The sequence below is a fragment of the Chelonia mydas genome, chromosome 6 (assembly GCF_015237465.2).
Source record: "Chelonia mydas isolate rCheMyd1 chromosome 6, rCheMyd1.pri.v2, whole genome shotgun sequence".
NCBI lineage: Eukaryota > Metazoa > Chordata > Testudines > Cheloniidae > Chelonia > Chelonia mydas.
The window spans coordinates 53826564-53845558 of NC_051246.2; the positions used below are offsets into that span (position 1 = coordinate 53826564).

Here is an 18995-nt window from a genome sequence, read left to right on the forward strand (position 1 = left end):
ACAAAAGATGTTTATTCACTAGCATTGTAAGCCCACACAATGGTAACCTATTTACATACGAAGTCAAGGGAGGGGATGTGAACTTAACAGGAAGGCAGCACACCAGAGAATAAGCCACAGGGGGTCATCCTGACTCTGGGTTCAGACAATGAACGTTTGGGGATATAAGGAGAAGGCAAGGAAGACGTCCCTTTATCCTGCACCGAGAAAGTAATCTGGCAGTGCGTTTACATTCATGAAAACAAGATTTCAACCTGTCCTGGTTGAAACACTGCAAAGGACAGTTGGGGTGAGACAAACTTCTGTATCTTGGAGGTTATCCTGTTAAGTTAAAGTTAGTCTCTAGATACCATGTTATAATTCTGTTTTATATGTAACCCTTTTGTTTCCATTATTCTTACTCACTGTCTCTAGAATCTTTGATGATAAACTTGTTGTTGTTTTCACTATGAATATATGTCAGTGATGTGATATAATACTGGGAGAGGATCCTGAGTTGAATCATACAGGCTGGTTCCCCTGGGTACAGCAGACCTGGTCTTACTGTGAGTGTTAAGTGGAGAAGGGGCTGGACACTATAGGGAAACACTTCAAAAGGGTTTAGGGTACAGCTACTATTAACCTGCAAGACAAAGGAAGGGCTGGCTTAGCCCAGAGGAAAGTTCTTGGATGGGTAACAGCTTTGAGGTGTCAGGGAGCTGACAGCCATTTCAGTGCCTTAACTAACTGTGGAAAGGAGAAAGTGTCCCAACGTTCATGCTCTATTTGCCTTTAGTTCTGCCCCCCTTTCCAGGCTGCAGTACAAGGACCCCTTCATACAGTGTGCTACCAGATGCACAAGGGGTGTGGACTCACTGCCTCTTGCCATGCATCCATTCCAGCTGTTCCTTGGGCAATAGGATCTGGCCCAAAATAAGTTAATGAGATCTTAATTACTATCAATGCCTAGATATTACTATAATGTGTTACTGGAAGAATCAGGATTGTCAACCCCAAGCTCAAAAATGTTTCTAGGAGCTGGGGATTTACACACAACACCTGAAATCACTGGCACCACACACACACTATTACCATCATTTCAGCCTAGCTTGTAATTGTGTAGGAGCCACTTTTCCCTTTGAGTATGAACATGGGTGGTCACATATTATTTGTTTGCGTGGGATCTTCTGTACGTGCATGCGTGTGATAGGGGAAGTGTGTGAATACCATGTAAGTGCAACTAGGAACCCCATGCTTAGAATGAGCACTTTGTACAGCAGTAGAGTTGCTTGCTATGGTTTTGTGTCTGCAGCTGCTATTATTACATGCATTTCTGTAATGCCCATTGCTGTAATGTCTGGTCACGGAGACAGTGGGTTTGGTGGGTGACAGGAAAAGAACTGGATAACAGTTCCTTGATGGGAGCTTGAGCGAGGTAGGCCCTGGCCTCTGAATAATCCAGGAAGACAGGAGTTGCAATGGCAGCTCCCTGGTCCCTGTGGCAGGGAGAAGATGCACTGGTACCTCTCTCTGCCAGGGCGTGCAGCAGACAGGGGAGGAGAGGGTGTAATGACCCCCTCATATGTGCCCCAGGCTGGGGAGCAGGGGTCACTGGTAACTCCCCACGCATGCACTGGGCTAGGAAACGGGGTGCAAGGCTAACTCCCGTCACTGTTTCAGAGTAGCAGCCGTGTTAGTCTGTATTCGCAAAAAGAAAAGGAGGACTTGTGGCACCTTAGAGACTAACCAATTTATTTGAGCATAAGCTTTCGTGAGCTACAGTGAAGTGAGCTGTAGCTCACGAAAGCTTATGCTCAAATAAACTGGTTAGTCTCTAAGGTGCCACAAGTACTCCTTTTCTTCTCCCCCTCACGGTGTGGCCGGAAGAACAACACCCCCTGCTCCCCAGCCCGGTGCATGCCTGGGCGGGAATGTCCGCCCCAGGTGCGCCAGCAGGGAGAGGGGGGCACCGCGCACAGGAGCCGGGTGGGCGGGCCTGCAGCCAGGGTCTCGGCCGGGGCTGCCGCGCTCCGTGGCTGCGCGGAGGGCCCCTCCCCCGGCCCCGCCCTCCTCTTCCCCTCCCGGGCCCGCAGCGCCTGGGCCGGGTTCGGGCGGAGACTCGCTCGCGCACGGAGCAGGCAAGAAGGAAAGTTTGCGGAGCGGCCGGCGCGGGGCCATGTGGCTGCTGTGGCTGCTGCTGGGCTCGGCGGGTAAGTGAGGGCGAGCGGGGCGGCAGCGGCGGCTCCTTCCCCGGGCTCTCGAGGGAGGGGCGGACCGGGCTCTTGGGGGAGGGGGCCGTGGGTACCGCCCCCTCCCCGTGTGCACCAGGCTGGGGAGCGGGGTGCGTGTGCAGCAGTGGGCTCCCCCCCCCCCATGCACCAGGCTGGGGAGGTGCAGTGGAAGCTGTTCCCCCTCCCCCCATGCACCAGGCTGGGGCAGGGGTGCAGGGCTGTTGTTCGCAGTGCCTTCTCCTCCCTGCTGCGCCCTGTGTGGTCCAGCAAGAGGAGATGAAGGTGTATGTACACAATGGACAGGGGGTTTCCTCCCATGAGCGGTGTGTTGCAGGCTGCTCTGTGAGCATTGGACCACCCCCTTAGCTAGGACTTTCTCCTCACTTCTGGATGCATGGAGCCAGCAGGCTAGGTTGTTTCTGCCCCTGAGGCGTTGGGGTCGGTGGCTGAGCTACTTTGGCCCCTGTGCTGCCCTGGCGTGCTCTCTCCGAGCTGTCACTTGTGGCTGCAGCTCTAGTCCTTGGTTGAGAGCAAGGAGGGGAGGGGAGGGGTCAGGAATTTGTCTTCTGCTTCTGGAGAGTTTGGCCCTTGGATGCAGGAAGATTAGGAATAAAGCTGTTCCTGTGTCCATGTGGCATGTTGTTAGTGGGGCATTATTGCAGAGCAGCCTGGGCCATGGTCTCATGCAACAAGATACCAACCAGCATGTGCGCATGTATAGAGGGCCATGACTATATGCTGTACCTTGCAGTCCCAACTGAAGGCCCTGTCCCACAGAGCTTACTGTCTGAAAGCCGAAAGGTGTATGGTATGGCTGGCAAACACATAATCAGGGTGGATAAAAATCAATAAGTTGGATTTTTTGTATTTAAATTGGATTTTTTTGATAAAGTGCTTTTTGAGGAAAAAACCTATCTAAAGATATCTTTGAGCTATAATGCATCTTAATTAAAACTATCTCATCATGGAATAGGGATTATAAATTCTAATTGTATAGTGTGAGACAATATATTCATGTAATGTTTAAGAAAAATTTTGTAAGTTTTAAGAAAGATTTCCAATAGTTCATGGATTAGGAACCCAATCTTATGGGGTTTCAGGGGCTTCTGTATTGATTATTTAGGTTAATCTTTCTGTCTACCCAATGGGACTAAGTGCTCAGTCTAGAACACATGCGGCTCTTCAGAAGTTAAGATGTGGCTCCTTGTATAGGCACAGACTCCAGGGCTGGAGCTGCAAGCGTCAACTTTCCAATGTGCCGGGGGGCGCTCACTGCTCAACCACTGGCTCCGTCCCCGTTCCACCCCCTCCTATCCCCTCGTCTGGGGCTGCTGTGCCCTTGCTCTCCCCCCCACCTCATGCCACAAAACGGGAGGTGTGGGGGGCCTTTGATTGGTGGGAGGCACTGGGAGTGGGCTGCTGATGTATTACTGTGGCTCTTTGGCAATGTACACTGGTAAATTCTGGCTCCTTCTCAGGCTCAGGTTGGCCACTCCTGGTCTAGAAGATACCATCAGAGATGCTTAATTTTTCAGTTCTCAAACTGTGAATTTGTATCTCCAGAGATAACATGCTTGTTAACAGCAAAAATGTTTTTAAATAAATAAATAATGTATAGAGGTCAGAAATAACAGACCTCAACTCTATTGTCCCTCTGCAAATTTGTGTACACAGAGTCAATCCCTTACTTCTCTCTAAATGTGCAAAATTTCAAAAAGTTCAATGAATAGAAGATTGTTAGGGGCGGAATAGATCTGGACAAGGAGAAGAAGTCTGGAGATAAATGTGAGACGCGAGGGACATATGCTTGTTTTGTTAAAATATTATATGTTTGCTGTTGAAGAAAAAAATCCAGAATACTTAATAATGTTGTTTTTTGGTTAAAACAATTTAAATGTCTGTCTGGTAACGTTCTCCTAATACAGTGTGGCAAGAAAATCCTCCAAATATTAGTGATTAACGTGTTGAATTGGAGATAATTCACCTCCCAATGACTTCATAAATATCTGCTTCAATTACCTTTGGTAAATGAAATAACCAACCAATCAGATATAGCTGTAAAACTAATCTGAAAAGTGTTCTAAATAAATCACTGTTTAAAAATGTATAGTGTGTACCTTCTAAAAATGAAACCTACATCTGTCTCTGAGTTGTCAAGAATATGTATTAGGGTTTATAACAGCCAACAAGAATGCACTTCTATGTAGAAAACCATGATTAAATCAAGTCTTCCTGACTAGTGATTTAAATCATGATTTAAATCGATTTGATTTAAAAAAAATGCTCCCTGCACATGATACATTTTACAAAATGATGAGACCAAGCAAGATGGACCTGCTGAAAAGGAATTTGGTTCAGTGCATGTATTGCTGATTATAATATGATACTGAAGCTATTTCCTAGGGTGTTACTGTTTTTCCAGGTTTAGAAGTATTGGCTGTACTTGAGCTATAACATCATAAAGATAGAAGGTAGTCAGTGCTTAATTTGTGCTAGGGCTTGTCAGGGCTGAGCCTTGGCACCTCTTGGCTTGGCAGTTCATAGCCCCGGCATCTCTGGGCTTGCTGCGTCAGTTATTGAATGTAAAAAAATTGCTTGAGCTATGGCACCTCTTTCACTACAAATTAAGCACTGAAGGTAGTACCTGGTGGAGGTGTGCGTCTTACTCATGTGGTAGCAACCATTAAAGTATCGGAGTGAGTCACAGACTTTTAGTATATTTATCCTCACAATATCCTTCTAGGTGCGATTGTATTGTTTCCATTTTACAGATAGGGATCTGGGACAGATTTAGGAGGAGACATTCAAAAGTGTCAGAGATTTAGACACACAAGTCAGTGGGTCAACTTTCTGTTGACTTGTGTCTAAATTCTAAGGTTCTTTAAATATCTCCCCCTAAACAAGTTGCTTGAGGTCACGTAGGAAGTTCTGTGACGCAGCAGGGCATTGAACTTGGATCTCCTGAGCTACATTGCCCCTCGTGGTAAGGCAAATGACTTGACAAATGCAGGAAGGATGCATTGTGACTTGGCATGTCATGGTTCCATCTTCCAAAAAACTTGAGTAGGAATTCACCTGCTCAGTGAAAAGTGTAATAACTCAGCATGCCTGTTATAGGTTAAAGTATTGGATTAATGTTTACTAGAAGATCACAGGTTCCAACAGCAAACCTTATTGGGGGGTAGCTCAGAATGCTGTGCTAGGGAAATAGGTGAAACATGCACAGAGGATGGGTCAGGTGTCTGACTGTATCTGAATGACTTGATGTTGAATTAAAAATAAAAGATGGCTCTGTAGCTGCTAAATTCATACATGTAGAAATGCTTTTCACATGGTGGGCATATGTCTGTCAAGGTCTCTATCCTGATTATGCTTTTTGCAGCTCTGCTGCAGGTGTAAATTATTTCTGCAACGTAATCTTAGCAGGCACTTTTCCAGAGTATTTTGGTAGAAGTGTAAGTGGCCTGGCTTCATGTTGCCATGTCTGTTACTGAATTGCTTCTTGGTGATGGGGCATCTAAAGTGATGACACATAATGGGTGAAATCCAGATGATCATACTTAATTTCTCTCAGAGCATCTGTTGTCAGAGTGAAACTGTTATTTATTAAATTTCATAACTTCCTTGATAAAATGGATTGATGTGGTTTGTACTTAAATTAAATGGGCAGCTACCAATACCTACCTTGCAGCTAATGCTTGCCCGTGTAAAGGACTCTTTCCCCTTTAAGATGAAGCCTTAAAAGTGAGGAAAGGAACAATAAAGCTTTGTGCCGTTTGAACTTCTGAGACTTGTAATACTTTGTGGCTCATGAGTAGTTTTTGCACAGACTTACCTTTTCTTAATTATTATTATTGCTCCAACAGTTGATCTTTTAGAAACCTTCAGACAACGCTTGGGTGTGTGCATTTAAATTACTTTGGCTTCATGTAGTTGTTATGCGCCATTATACTCTGGTAGTGTTGCCAAAATTTGTTTAATTTAATTACTCCAAGTAATATGCATATCTTCATGTACTAAAAGCAGTCATATTACTCATATAGCCAATGTGTCAACATGTGTGAGGCCATGGAAGGTCTGTGCTGCAGAATAAGGGCCTGTTTCGTTCTAACATATTAGTATCAGTCTCATTTTCTTTGTTTCTTTTTCTGCTCATTTCTCTTCCCTCCTATTCCCCCCCCCCCCCCCCAATCTGCTCTCATGCCTAACTTTTCTTCATGAGCACAGGGGCAAATAAGAGTGATCTTTCTTATGGGAGCTAGTACTTCAGATTTCTGTCTGTAGTCTATAAATCTACTACAGTGTCTGTGCAACAGTTTCCCTTCAGTTATTTAACTGGAGCCTCTGGCTTGTGTTGGTGTAAGATGGTACTAACATTCAAAGAGCTTTCTAAAAATATTTTTTGGAATTCTTGTAAAGTGTTCAAATTTTCTTTTGAAGAGCAAAATATTGGATCTTTGTTTTTTGTTTTTTTGGTAAATATTTCTTCCTCTCTCTATATTGACTCCCCTGCAGTCTTCCCAGAGGGAGAATGTCTTTTTTCCTGGCCTCTAGTCTTTTCTTCAATTTTAGTTTTGATAATTGGTTAAAGTGGCTTTTCCAAAACTGCCATCTTTTGGGATGCAGGTGAGGGAAACTTGGAACTTCTGGGGGCATAGAAAGCTCAGTAAATTTACGAATGGCTGATTTAAGTTCTTGTTCCAGAGAGCTCACAAGAATGGCTGTAAACTTTGATTGTGTCAGTGAAGATAAGCAAAACAAATCTTAATCTTTAAAGTCATGTACTTGGCCCAAGTGTTGCTTCTGATCAGGTAAGGCCTTACCTACAGAGGAAAGGTTATGGGGTTTTGTTTTTTCAGTATAACCTAGGATGTGAATTTAAATCAGTGTAGTCATACTGGTGTAACGCCCTGTGTAGATACTCCTAGGTCTTATCTACGTGGGAAAGTTTTACTGGTTATACAGCTATAACCTCCTATGTGGACACTCTTATCTTGGTAGAAAGAGTGGCTTTTTCCATTAAGCTCCTTCCCAAGTTGCATAGGCTAAACTGAAATGAGCGTCCACACAGGGGGTTATACCTGTATAGCTAGTAAACCTTTTCTGTGTAGATGGGGCCTACATGAAGAATTAGCTGTACCTGAATTTTGATCCTGTCTGTTGCTGTGGTGTGTTCTATCTGGATATTTTAGGCCTCTTCGAGCAAGTCTAGATGTAAAATCAGTGGTTTTTAATCCAGTGTTTCCTTTTCTGCTGAGGAGAGCAAATGATCAGAGATTGCATGAATCACTGGTGCTTAGTGTAGGTAAACGTATAGTTCTCTTTGATCATATTTTTCAGGGTTAAGTGTAAACTTGGAGAAAAACAAGGGAGGAGAATTCTTGTTTTTCATGATAAAAAGCCCGTAAAGCCTGCGTGTACTGTTGATGTGATGCAGGTCTTGGAAATGTGAAAAACCTAAGACAGCTGGAAAGTCAGAATGCCATTCACAACTGAGATTCCTGTGTGTCCAGTCTTAGATGCCAAGTTCCAGTTTTACGACTTCCCTGTTGAACAACCTTTACATATGATATGCATGTTTACTAAAAATGTAGTCAACTGCCTGTGTGCTGAGCAGGCTCTGTCTTTAACTCTTTCCCCCCTTTCACCATAGCTAATGCTGTTGGAATCAGCAGAGTACTGCCAGTGAACAAACTCAAAACATGCGCGCACAAATTTTTAGCATCACAGACATTTGTGCACTTGGGAACTCTGTAAAACACAACCAGAGACTTGCTTAGCAAGTAAAACGTGACATTAATGTGTATTAAACTTAACAATACAGATTAATTTAGAACGCTTGTGCACAGTTACACAAATGTAAAATATTTGCTTAGGTTGGTTTTGATGTGTACTGATTTTCAAGGTACTGCACGGAGATGTGATTATTTTTTTAAGTGGGGAATTTTGTGGCTGAGAATCCCATGTAGTGTATGGTAAACTAGCCCTAACATCTTTATCAAATTGCCACATATTCCCTTTCTCCACCAAATATCTAGAATCATCTGTTTGTCTTGAGTAGTTACATTAAAAGATATACAGAAGTTATAAGTATTATAGAAAGTTGCTTTCTAATAATAACTTGAAGAGGAGTCGGAGTACTTTCGTTAACGTTATCCTTATACACTGTCCTGGCTAACAAGGACAAAATTATACATGGTAGTCTCTGAAAGTATGTGTTCTCTCTATTCTGTAAAACATTGGAATGGACTTCAAATTATATTTGCACTCCTTGGTGCCATCCTATTAAAATTTCTGGGTCTGGTTTTCAAGCTTCCACCCCTTATATTCTGTTTCTTTGCTTTGGGCTTGTAAACAAAGGAGCGTGCTTGAAATTCACAAAGATTCTGACAGTAACTGTGTACAAGTCAAGAAGCCACCTGCTCAAGCATGCTGGTGGGAAAGAAGGAATAAGTGCTGCAACAGAGCTTGAAATATTTGCCAAAGAAATAAATCTGCAAGCCAAAGACTGATGAGAAGGATGGGAAGTAGTTGAAAGGCAACATGCTACTGAAAAGCCTCATTTCAACTGCTTGGGAGGGTATTAGAGAGACCAGATGAATAAGGTAATATCTTTTATTGGACCAACTTCTATTGGTGAGAGAGAAAATCTTTCCATGGATATTGGAATTTCTATCTGGGTGATGTCCCTAAACATTGCTTGAGAGCAATGCCTTTCATATTAAAGGCCTGGCTATTGGGAATCTGAAGTTTGAAGACAGAGCCTAGGTTCTGTCTATCTAGATTGTTGTTCCCCTACTTTTTGGGCTGCTGGAAGGAAAAATGAACTTATCTTCTCCACCCTCTTGTCTCCAACAAGAGCCTCCTAGCAGCCAGAAAGTTTCCCAAATGAGGGTGGGTGCCTCTGAATAGCTTCAGTCCCTGAGTCCATTTTTGCTAAGACTTCGCAAGAAGCAGTAGTTTGACAAAAACAGCATCAATTTCAGTTTCACAGTGGCTTCATGGGGTTCTGAATAGCTGCAATGATACTTAACCACAGTCATGTCAATTTCCGCTGACTGGAAAAGCTATGAGCAGCCACAGAGGCACTGGAACTTTGTGTCATTGGACTCAGGATTGTTGTGCTACAATGGCTTGCATCCAACTGCAAAGGATTGTGAGGCTGGAGTTTGCAGCAAGGAACCTTGGTCGGAAGAGGAGGTGTAATGTGACAGGGTCACTTTTGCTTATGAAAGACAAGGAATAAGGTGAATCTTCACTGTAATATGAGAACAAAGGAGCACAAGTTGAAATTGCTGGCGGGTAACATTGATTATATGTTGTGTGAAAAAATAACTTCACCACAATCTGTTTTGTCTGGTACAGTGGGAGATTATCAAGTCAAATATGGTGGCTGAATTAAAAAAAAACCAAACAAAAACTGGATAATTTTGAGAGAATGCTGTAACATATGTACCTGTGTCTACTGGGGCAAAGGTAATTCAATGTCATGCTTCTGGACATAAATTGAGCGCCAGTAAACCAGGAAGGAACTGCCTGCCTTCATAGCTAGCGATGCAAAATTGGCTAGCTGTATTGATGGGGAGGGGGCAGTCTGTCTTCTGGAGCATCAGGTATTGGCCACTGTAAGGCAGTGGGATATTGGAGTTGATGGACTGATCTGGTGTGGCATATCCTACATTTCTTACATTTTCAGAACAGTACAATTAAGACGTGGCCGCAACTCTGCGGCAATTTAGGGCAGCTGTCTAGGAGGACCTGATGCAAAATTAACCTAATTTGTCACCTATAAATAGATTTCTATGTATTTTTTACCCAACAAATCCCACTAGGATAGCATCTCACTCTAACAAGTTCCTTCTGTGGTTATGTTGTCTGTTTATGCAGGAATGGAGTACCCTGGGATGCTTGAGAATTCTGCTGCTGGACTGCAATCTATAGTAATTAGAACAGTACTCTGAATTTTAGTGCCTTCTCCATGGCAGGCCAAATGATCAGTTCTGTGAGTTGGTGGGTGACCCTCTAGGTTATTGTTATTCAGTTGTCGTGCCAGGCACAGATTGAAGCAGATGATGTCCTGGCTATAGTAAGCAAGCAGCTTGCTGCATGTGTTTAAAGTGACATTTTCGAAAGTTTGACTTGAAAGCAATTTCAGCATCAGTCATTTGAAGGTGGAGGAGGAGAAAGACTTTGGCTTCTAAGTTTAAAAACAATTCTTGAGTTACCTAAGGAAAATTAATTCCTTTTTTGGCAAAACTGCTGTGATAGAACACTCTAGGATAACAATCAAATATGTCAAGTGAAGTCCGTGTTAAAGATGGGTTTCCTTTTAAATGATATATCTGACATGAAGTCAGTGACAGAGTTGGAGAAGTCCTGAATGTGTCCTTGTGCAAGTTGCATAATTGCCAGTCACCTCAGTTTACCCAGATGTAAAATGTATACAGTACTTCCTCTCACCACACGGCAGACTGTAAAGCATAATTTATTAAAGCTTGTGCATTGTTTGTAATCTTGGATTAAATGTGCTATTGTGGTATAATGTATTGTCTTTCAGCAGAGGCAAAAGGAATATTTTTCAGTTTTTACGAGTATTTTTCCACCTGGGAGCTTGCTTTGTTAGGCCTCCCTTTGAAGATCTACTCTTGTGAAGCTACTTCATAGGCAAATTGTCCTCTGAGAGGGTCGGTCTTGAAATATGGGTTTTCCGTTTTCATAAACAATGTTTCTGGAAATGCTATTGATGTTTGTTTTACGAAACTAGATGATTTTAAATGGAAACAAAACTGCACCAGTTGGGAACAGGTCAAACTTGGTGCCTTTGTCAGCATGTTGCGGAATAGCTCAGTCCAGAGAGGGAAAAGTTAATTCTCACTTAATGTTTGCCAGAGTATTTTGTTTCAGTCTCTGCTGCAGATGGCATGGCACTGTAGTAATCAGGGGTGCGTACACTGTAGGTCCATTTTAAGATTAAAGCATGTGAACTCTTGCCATTAAGGTTCATTTAATCTTCCAGTTTTAGTCCCTGTGTAGAGTTTGATTGGTCCTTCTTTCATGCTGTCTCCTGCTTTGCAGAATTTCCCTAACTTAGAGGGGGAGATGGAAGGATTGTGAGCTTAATCAGTATTTGTTGTGGAGTTGTGCTTACTGCATGCAGAATCCTGATCAATGGAAGATCGAGAGAAGCAGCATGGTCCAGTGGATAGGGCACTAGACTGGGGCTGAGTGATCTTGGTTCTGTTTCTGGCTGCATAACTGATCTGCTTTGTGACCTTGGGTGGGTTCCTTCCCCTCTCTTCTGCTAACTGATGTCTGTTTTACCTATTAGATTAGAAAATTTCTGGGTCAGGGACTGTTTCTTTACTATGTGTTTAAACAGCTCCTAACACAATGGAGACTTGATCTCAACTGTGGCCCCAGGTGCTTTTGTGGTACAAATAAAATACTCCTATGCATGCAAAACCACTCTTCAAGTTTGTCATTCCTCTAGAAACACTGTTCCTACTGGTAGAACTGGTTCATAACAATTATTTTGTGCCTTGGCCGCTGTAAATTCGTCTCTATCCTTCCTTCTCGTAGCAGGATTCCCCCATGTCCCTTCTCCCTATGCCAGGGGCTCTATTTTTCCCCTTTCTGCCCTCCCCTCAATTGCCAGGGATTTGCATGCACCCCATTGCTCAATTTGTGTAGGATCTGTGTTTGCTTGGCCAATAAAATTCAAGAACAGATGCATATGGAAGGAAACCTATCAGATCATTTTATCTTGTTGAATTTCTTTTTTCTTGTTCCCTCTTGTATCTCAGTACTTGCTTGTTCTGATTTATAAGGTCACTCTGTAGGTCATGTTTTGGGCTCCATGGACCTTGGTAATATCTCTTTAGTAGTCATCAACAGGGAGGGCGTTGTCTGGTTAGAGCAAAGGGGAATGGAAGTCAGGGCTCCTGGATTCTCTTCCAGGATGAATTGATTTAAATTGCTCTAGTTAAATCTTCTATTTATTCACAGTTTAAATCAGCAAGGAGAAAAATTTGACATAAATCATCAATTTTAATTGTATTTTATTTGTACTACTTAAGGATTTTTTTTTTTCCTAAAGAGGGGTCTTATTAGTTGGTAACTATTAAAACATTGATTTGCAACTAATAGCCTTTACACTACATTTGGTGCTGCTTTTTGGTAACCAGGAGGATATATACATTTAATCTATATACATTTAGCTAAGCAATTATATAGCTTACTCATAGACTTTAAGGCCAGAAGATACCATAATGATCATCTAGTCTGACCTGCACATTGCAGGCCACAGAACCTTGCCCATCATTGCTGAAATAGACCTATAACTTTTGGCTGAGTCATTGGAGTCCTCAAATTAAGATTTAAAGACTTCAAGTTACAGAGAATCCACCACTTACACTAGTTTAAACCTGAAAGTGATGCTGCCTCATGTTGCAGAGGAGAGTGAAATCCCTCCAGGATCTCTGCCAATCTGACTGGGGAAAGTTTCTTCCCGATCATTTAGACCCTGAGCCTATGGACAAGACCCAGCAGCAGACACCTGGGAAAGAATTATCTGTAGTAACTCAGAGCCCTCCTCAACTAGTGTCCCATCACTGGCTGTTGGAGATATATTAACTTACATTTATTTACATTCTTAATTTGTACATTTTTATTATTGTAGAAAATGGATAATGGTGCTTTATTTACTGGACAATTTTTTACTTATTTTACTTCAAGCTCTGCTTGGACGGAAATTTAATTAAAAATGTACAAAACAGCATTTTAATGTTTTTATTAAATAAAATGACTGTCTTTTTTAACAATGTGTTTAATTTAAAACAAATTGATTTATTAAACAAAGAAGGTATTATCTGTAGTTAGTGACTTGAACTAATTGTTTCTGGTCACCATGTCCTTCAAAATTTTGAAACTAGTAGATCTCATCCTCTTGCATATTTTTTTTTATTTGTGTATTGGTAGAGAGAAAAAAGCTTTCCTGCTTTTTCAACTCCCAGTTGGTTACTTGACTTTGAATTTCACTGAAATGAACTGGTTGAATCGATGGAAAAGAAAATATTCTCTCTGCACCTGCAGAAGAGGCTACTGCTGTTAAAAGCTGATTTAGCACTTAAACTAGTTCCTGGTGATTAGCCAGTGACTTCCACCAGTTCAGTGGTTTGTCTTTCTTTAAAACTTGGCAGCAAAGGTGTCCTGCTTAATATTATTTTTGTATTTAATTTACATGGTTTTAATGGATAACAACCTATGTTGAGGCCTAAATTTTTTTGTAATTTCAAATTAAATTTTAATGGGTGTTTTTTTTTTAAAAGTAGACCTGTAGTTAAATAAAAAATCTGATTTTTTTAAATCAATTTTTATCTACCCTGTTCTCTTCCCAAATCTTCTGCTGACTCCATGCATCCCTGAACAAGTTATTTTTAATCTCTGTGACCATCTATGAAATGGAGTAAATAGTTACGTATCACACTGTGTGTGTGTGTGTGTGTGTGTGAGTGTGAGAGAGAGAAAAATGAAAGGTGCTAGAGTAGGCAAAATATTGTTAGTTATGCAGAATAGATCAACTTTGTTAGACAACACAAACCGTATTAACTCCTCAAAGCAAGATACGTTACTAGACTCAGCATTTTTAACCTCCACGAGAAACTTATTGCAGAAAGAAGAATAAACATCAGGAGCAATGTACTCCTGTAGTATTATGACAAGTAGAAAAGCTAACAAATCTCATATCAAGAGCACAAATTAGTCAGGTATCCCAACTCAGAATAATGCAATTTTGGGGATTGGGTGGAACCACGCAGCATTACAACTACGGGAAGGTGTATGGATATTAGTGTGATGAGGGAACTATAAGAACCTACATAGAACAGAATATGATAGTTTTCCTCCATGTTGCAAAGTATTGTAGGATTTAAATGGTAGTGGATCAGTCACTTCACCATAAAACTGATGTTTTGCCCATTCTAGTCTTGCCCTTTCATAATTAAAATCTGTTACTGAAGTTGCAGCAAAGGGTTGAAGTAGTCTTTTTGTTTTTAAAACAATTTTGTCTAGCTGTTGTCTTCGTTTTAAATGGAGAGCTCTTCCTCTGTTTAAGCTGAGTGTAATTGAATCAGTTTAGTGGATGGTTGATGCAGGATAAGCATAAAAATAAATCCTTGCGTATTTCTGTCACTGAGCTCTAAAATGCAAACTATGAGTTGTTCCCATAGAGGGGTGAAGCCTTGTGTTTTCTGTCTGAGTCTAGAGCCATGAACAGAGAATATAAAGTTCAGGAACCAAACCAACTCCTCCCCCCCCCCCCCCCCCACCAAAAAAAGCACGGTGGAGGGGAGAGGAATTGAAATTCACGCAGTTAACAAATTGGCAGGTCTTCAAGATTGGATTTAACTTCATTTTCAAGGCAGCCTCAACAAAGTGCTAAAGAAAACCATGTTAAAGGGCTGGCAGGAGGACCAAAAGATCCATGCACTGTCCTGTTGTTAGCACAATCCTGATTGCTCTTTGTAGACGCTGATCAAACATTGCATCAGAAATCTCCCTTGGAGGATGTTAGGGTTTCTGGATTGCTTCAGGCACTGATGTAGCAGGGCTTCTCCCCCCAAAGCCCTAAAGAGGTGGCCCCACACTTTCATTTTCTACCTCCTCATTGATAGCCTTCACTTTCTAACATAGTCCTGAGTAATTACAAATAAACAATTTTAAGATGTACCTTTTTGTATCCACATTGTTCCTCCTCCCTGGTTGGCACATGTTGACCATTTCTTGCTTTGGTCCTATTGTTTCATAAAATCTTGTTGGTAGGGGGGAAAGGGAACTTTTACAGTATAGTTTCCCTTTTGCGAGATTGTATCCCCACCCTTGGTATAATAGAGACTCGGCAAAAATCTTCAGGTGTCCACTAATTTTGGTGTCCAACTTGAAGGACTGATCAGCAAGAGTTCCTGAGCACTTTACACTCCCCTTGAAGTAACAGTATCTGGAAGTGTTTAGTCTCTTGGTACCTTAAATGGGATACCCAAAATTAGTGGAAACATTGAAAACACTGGCCATGCGCTGATGTATGAAAAATCAGTCACTTTGCTTTTTGGTTGACGAGGCGGCTTTTTAAAATGCTTCAAATAGGACCGTGTATCTTTCTTTCTCTGTCTCTGCTCCTGTTCATGTGATCTGAGTTAAAGATTACTTATTAATGACTTCTACACAAACTAGAATACAATGTCTAACCAGAATGGATCTCCTTAAAGTTTCTAATGGGACCTTTGAAAATCTGCCAAGGGAGTTTTTAGACTTTCTGATGAAATTTTTAATGGAAGCTCTGGCCTGTTGTTTGGCTAACAGCTGTCAGGTTAGCCTCGGGCCACTTACTTTCCAATTTCCAAGCATTATATATAGAGAAATGTCCGCCTCATTGGATCTTATTACTTAATTAGCTGAGTCAAACTAAATCTAAAAACTTAAGAAGAAGTTTTGATCACTCTGACAGGGCACTCAAGTCCTTGCTGAGGTTGAATGGAGAGTTGCTTGCCCATATGATTTATTAATTGTTTTCTTGGCTACAGCTCCTCAGTGTGTTCTCCTGGGAAACTGTGCAGTCAGTCACCATTGTGAGTTGTATAGAGCATAGTCTAGCTTCATTTTTTTTTCTCTAGTGCATGTATGGCTTGCTTGCTCACCAAAAAATCTGTGTTAAGCAGCACACCTTGTGTAAACACAGGTTTCAGAATAGCAGCCGTGTTAGTCTGTATTCGCAAAAAGAAAAGGAGTACTTGTGGCACCTTAGAGACTAACAAATTTATCTGAGCATAAGCTTTTGTGAGCTACAGCTCACTTCATCGGAAAGCTACAGCTCACAAAAGCTTATGCTCAGATAAATTTGTTAGTCTCTAAGGTGCCACAAGTACTCCTTTTCTTTTTGTGTAAACACACTTTCCCTTTCAAAAAGCAATCCCTGTAACTTCCTCAGTGCTACAATGTTTAAGTCCTAGTGATTGACTTTATTTTAAAGGGATATGCTGCTGAAATGTTTATTGATGATGTGGTTAATTGATTTTTGGCTCAGTTAAAAGTTTTAACAACACAAATGTACTAATCACGAATGCAAGTTTTTGATTTAGTTGTAAGCAGTTTTACTTTCATTTGGATACTTGGTTACAATTTTAGTTTTGAAATGAGGTTCTTTATGTTAAGTGTCACACATTTTAAAATACTGAAGTTTATTTTCATTGACTAAAGAAATACAAAGTTTAAAGACAGGACAGGACTGAGTCAGACCTCCTGAGTTCCAATCGTTGCTCTGCTGCTGACTCACTGTGTGACTTTGTGCAACTCCTTGAACTTCTGCCTCAGTTTTTGGCCATCTGTAAAATGGGGCTAATAGAAATGTACTTACCTCACAGGATGATGATGTTTGCAAAACATCTTGAGGTTAGAAGCAAAAATTCCACAAAGATGGAGCCTTCCGTATCATCCAAAATTAAAAGTGTTAAATATAGGCCAAGTGGTTTTGTATTTTTGTAACGTGAGCAGTAACTTTTTTGAGTGCCTAACTTTCAGGGCCTGATTTTCAGAAAGTTGTAAGCTCCGTTCCCTGCTCTTGTCCCTTTAAGATGTTATGAGTTGGGCACCAGAAACTGAAGCATCCAAAATCACTACTCACTTATAAACCAAAAAACACCCCAGAACATCAAAACAAAAACAAACAACTCTTGGCCAAGGCATCTAGTGAACAAAAGAACTGGGTTACTATGGATTTTGTAAATATCCTCCTGTATTTACTTTGGTTGAAATGAGCTGTTTGCCTATTCTGTTTCAGAGATCCTGTTTCACTGAACTGCTGTAGTAATCCTCCTTGGTTAGGGAATCTACTGAGTGTGAGAGAGCCAAGCCATTAAAATTTAAATTGATTACAGGTAGCTTTCCCAAGAATAGAACTGATAACACTGCTACATATTTTATCCATGAAAAATGCATGCAAAAATTAATATTTCTATACAATAGAGCTGCTAAGAAAATGGGAAAAAATTGACTTTCACTTTATCTGATTTGGGGGTGGGGGGCATGAAGCAGTTCTAATGTACACTGTTTACAGCTGCAGGATAAGAACATACATCAACACCTAGATCAGTGGTTCAGACTCAGCCCAGGTCATTGTGACTAAAAGCCTTTAAAATCTGCTGGCTGTTAAGCTGCTTACATAAAATAACTTGGAGGGGGCAGTTTTGGTGACTAAGTTGTCTGTCTCAAAAGCCATAGTCACAATTAGCACTAGTTGGCAGTCTGAGTAGAGGCTAGCGGCTGAATGGGTTTGGAAACCCAGATTGATCTTTGCTTAGATGTAGGGTTACCTGCCTATATAGTAAGGCACATCCTTTATTTGCATACATAACATCCAGCTGCCTGTGTCCAAGATGGAGCTATTTCAGAACTCTCTGATCACTGTAAGTACACTTTCAAGCATTAAGCAAGCAAATGACCATATGGTCTGGTATCATGTTTTATTTTGTACTATATTTTGAACTGTGTAATATGGTGCCTCTTTAAATAAACAGTATTTTATGTACTTGGAGTACAGATGGTTACCAAGAATGTATATCTAGGTAGTTTTGTAACATCTAAGCATCTCACAGACATGAATGAGTTTACGCTTGTGGTATTGCTGTGAGATAGGGAAGAATTACCCATATTTTACAAATGGAGGGAATACTGAGGCCCAGTGAGGTGATGTGCTCAAGTGCACATAGTCCGTGGCAGAACTAAGACCAGAGTCCAGATCTCTTGAGTCTAAGTCCAGAAGGCCACCATCCTTTATTTGAAAGAGATCCTTCCATGAAGATTAGAACATGATGAGGGTGCCTACGTTAGACTTATTTCTCCTATAATTCCCATCAGTACACTCCCATTGGTGGGAAGACTAGTGTAGGTCAGCCCATCTGCATTTTAACTGCCCTATTTTCTAACCTTGTTCTCGCATGTGGGCGCATGGTTAAAATACGGGAACTTGTCTGCCTAATTCTTTTGCCGTTGCTGTCGTTGATGGGATCTCATTTTAGGAAAATAAGTAAAGTTTAGGAAATGTCCAGGGCTGTCAATCTAGTTTATCAATTCCTAAATTCATTCTTAAATTGATGGGGAAGGAGGGGAAAAAAGTTGGCTGACATGATGTAAAAGCAAATGTTTTCGCTGCTCTTATGTCTCTCTCATTGTCTAGTAAAATAGATAATTACGTGGCAGTGGAAGGCTCAAACGTGGGTTTGGGTAGATATCAGCAGATGGTGTATGTTGTTTCTCCCCATCCCCATAATTGTACTCATGAATTATGCATTAGTGATAGGAAATGTGCCTGCATGGTATGAATTACTGACAATACAGTATTTGTATTGCTGGCTGCAGTATTTGACAACCAGCGTTGAATTACTTGGCTTTCCACTGAGCTTGTAGTTGACTTTATTTTTTACTAGCACAAGAAAGATTTGTAACTCACAGGCATGTTGTTCACATTACAGCAGATTTAAAGCATCTTGGAAGAGTGGGATTTGGAACTTCTTGCTATATATGCGGTAATTTGGCCACTGGCAATATGTTGGGGTGTAAGTTTTCCAAGGCTTTAGAGGAAATGCAGCTTCTGGCTTTATCTTTGGCTCAGTTTCTGCTGTCCTTGCTGTTGGTAATGTTGTAGTTTTTCTTTTTCAGGTCTAACACTAATATAATGTGGTGATCATATTTATTCGAATTTGTATTTAAGAGGACCAAGTATTTTACAGATGGTGA

At 41.2% G+C, this 18995-nt stretch overlaps 1 protein-coding gene across 5 annotated transcripts in view; it reads left to right on the forward strand.

Annotated features, from left to right (window-relative positions):
* Positions 1 to 2042: 2042 nt before the first annotated feature.
* The window catches only part of LDLRAD3 (low density lipoprotein receptor class A domain containing 3), a 178892-nt gene continuing 161939 nt past the window's right edge, over positions 2043 to 18995 (forward strand). For all 5 annotated transcript variants that reach the window (XM_037900054.2, XM_037900055.2, XM_043549060.1 and 2 more), the window contains exon 1: positions 2043 to 2189. In XM_037900054.2, the coding sequence (XP_037755982.1) occupies positions 2156 to 2189 (34 nt within the window). In that variant the 5' untranslated portion in view covers positions 2043 to 2155. The remainder of the gene's footprint in view (positions 2190 to 18995) is intronic.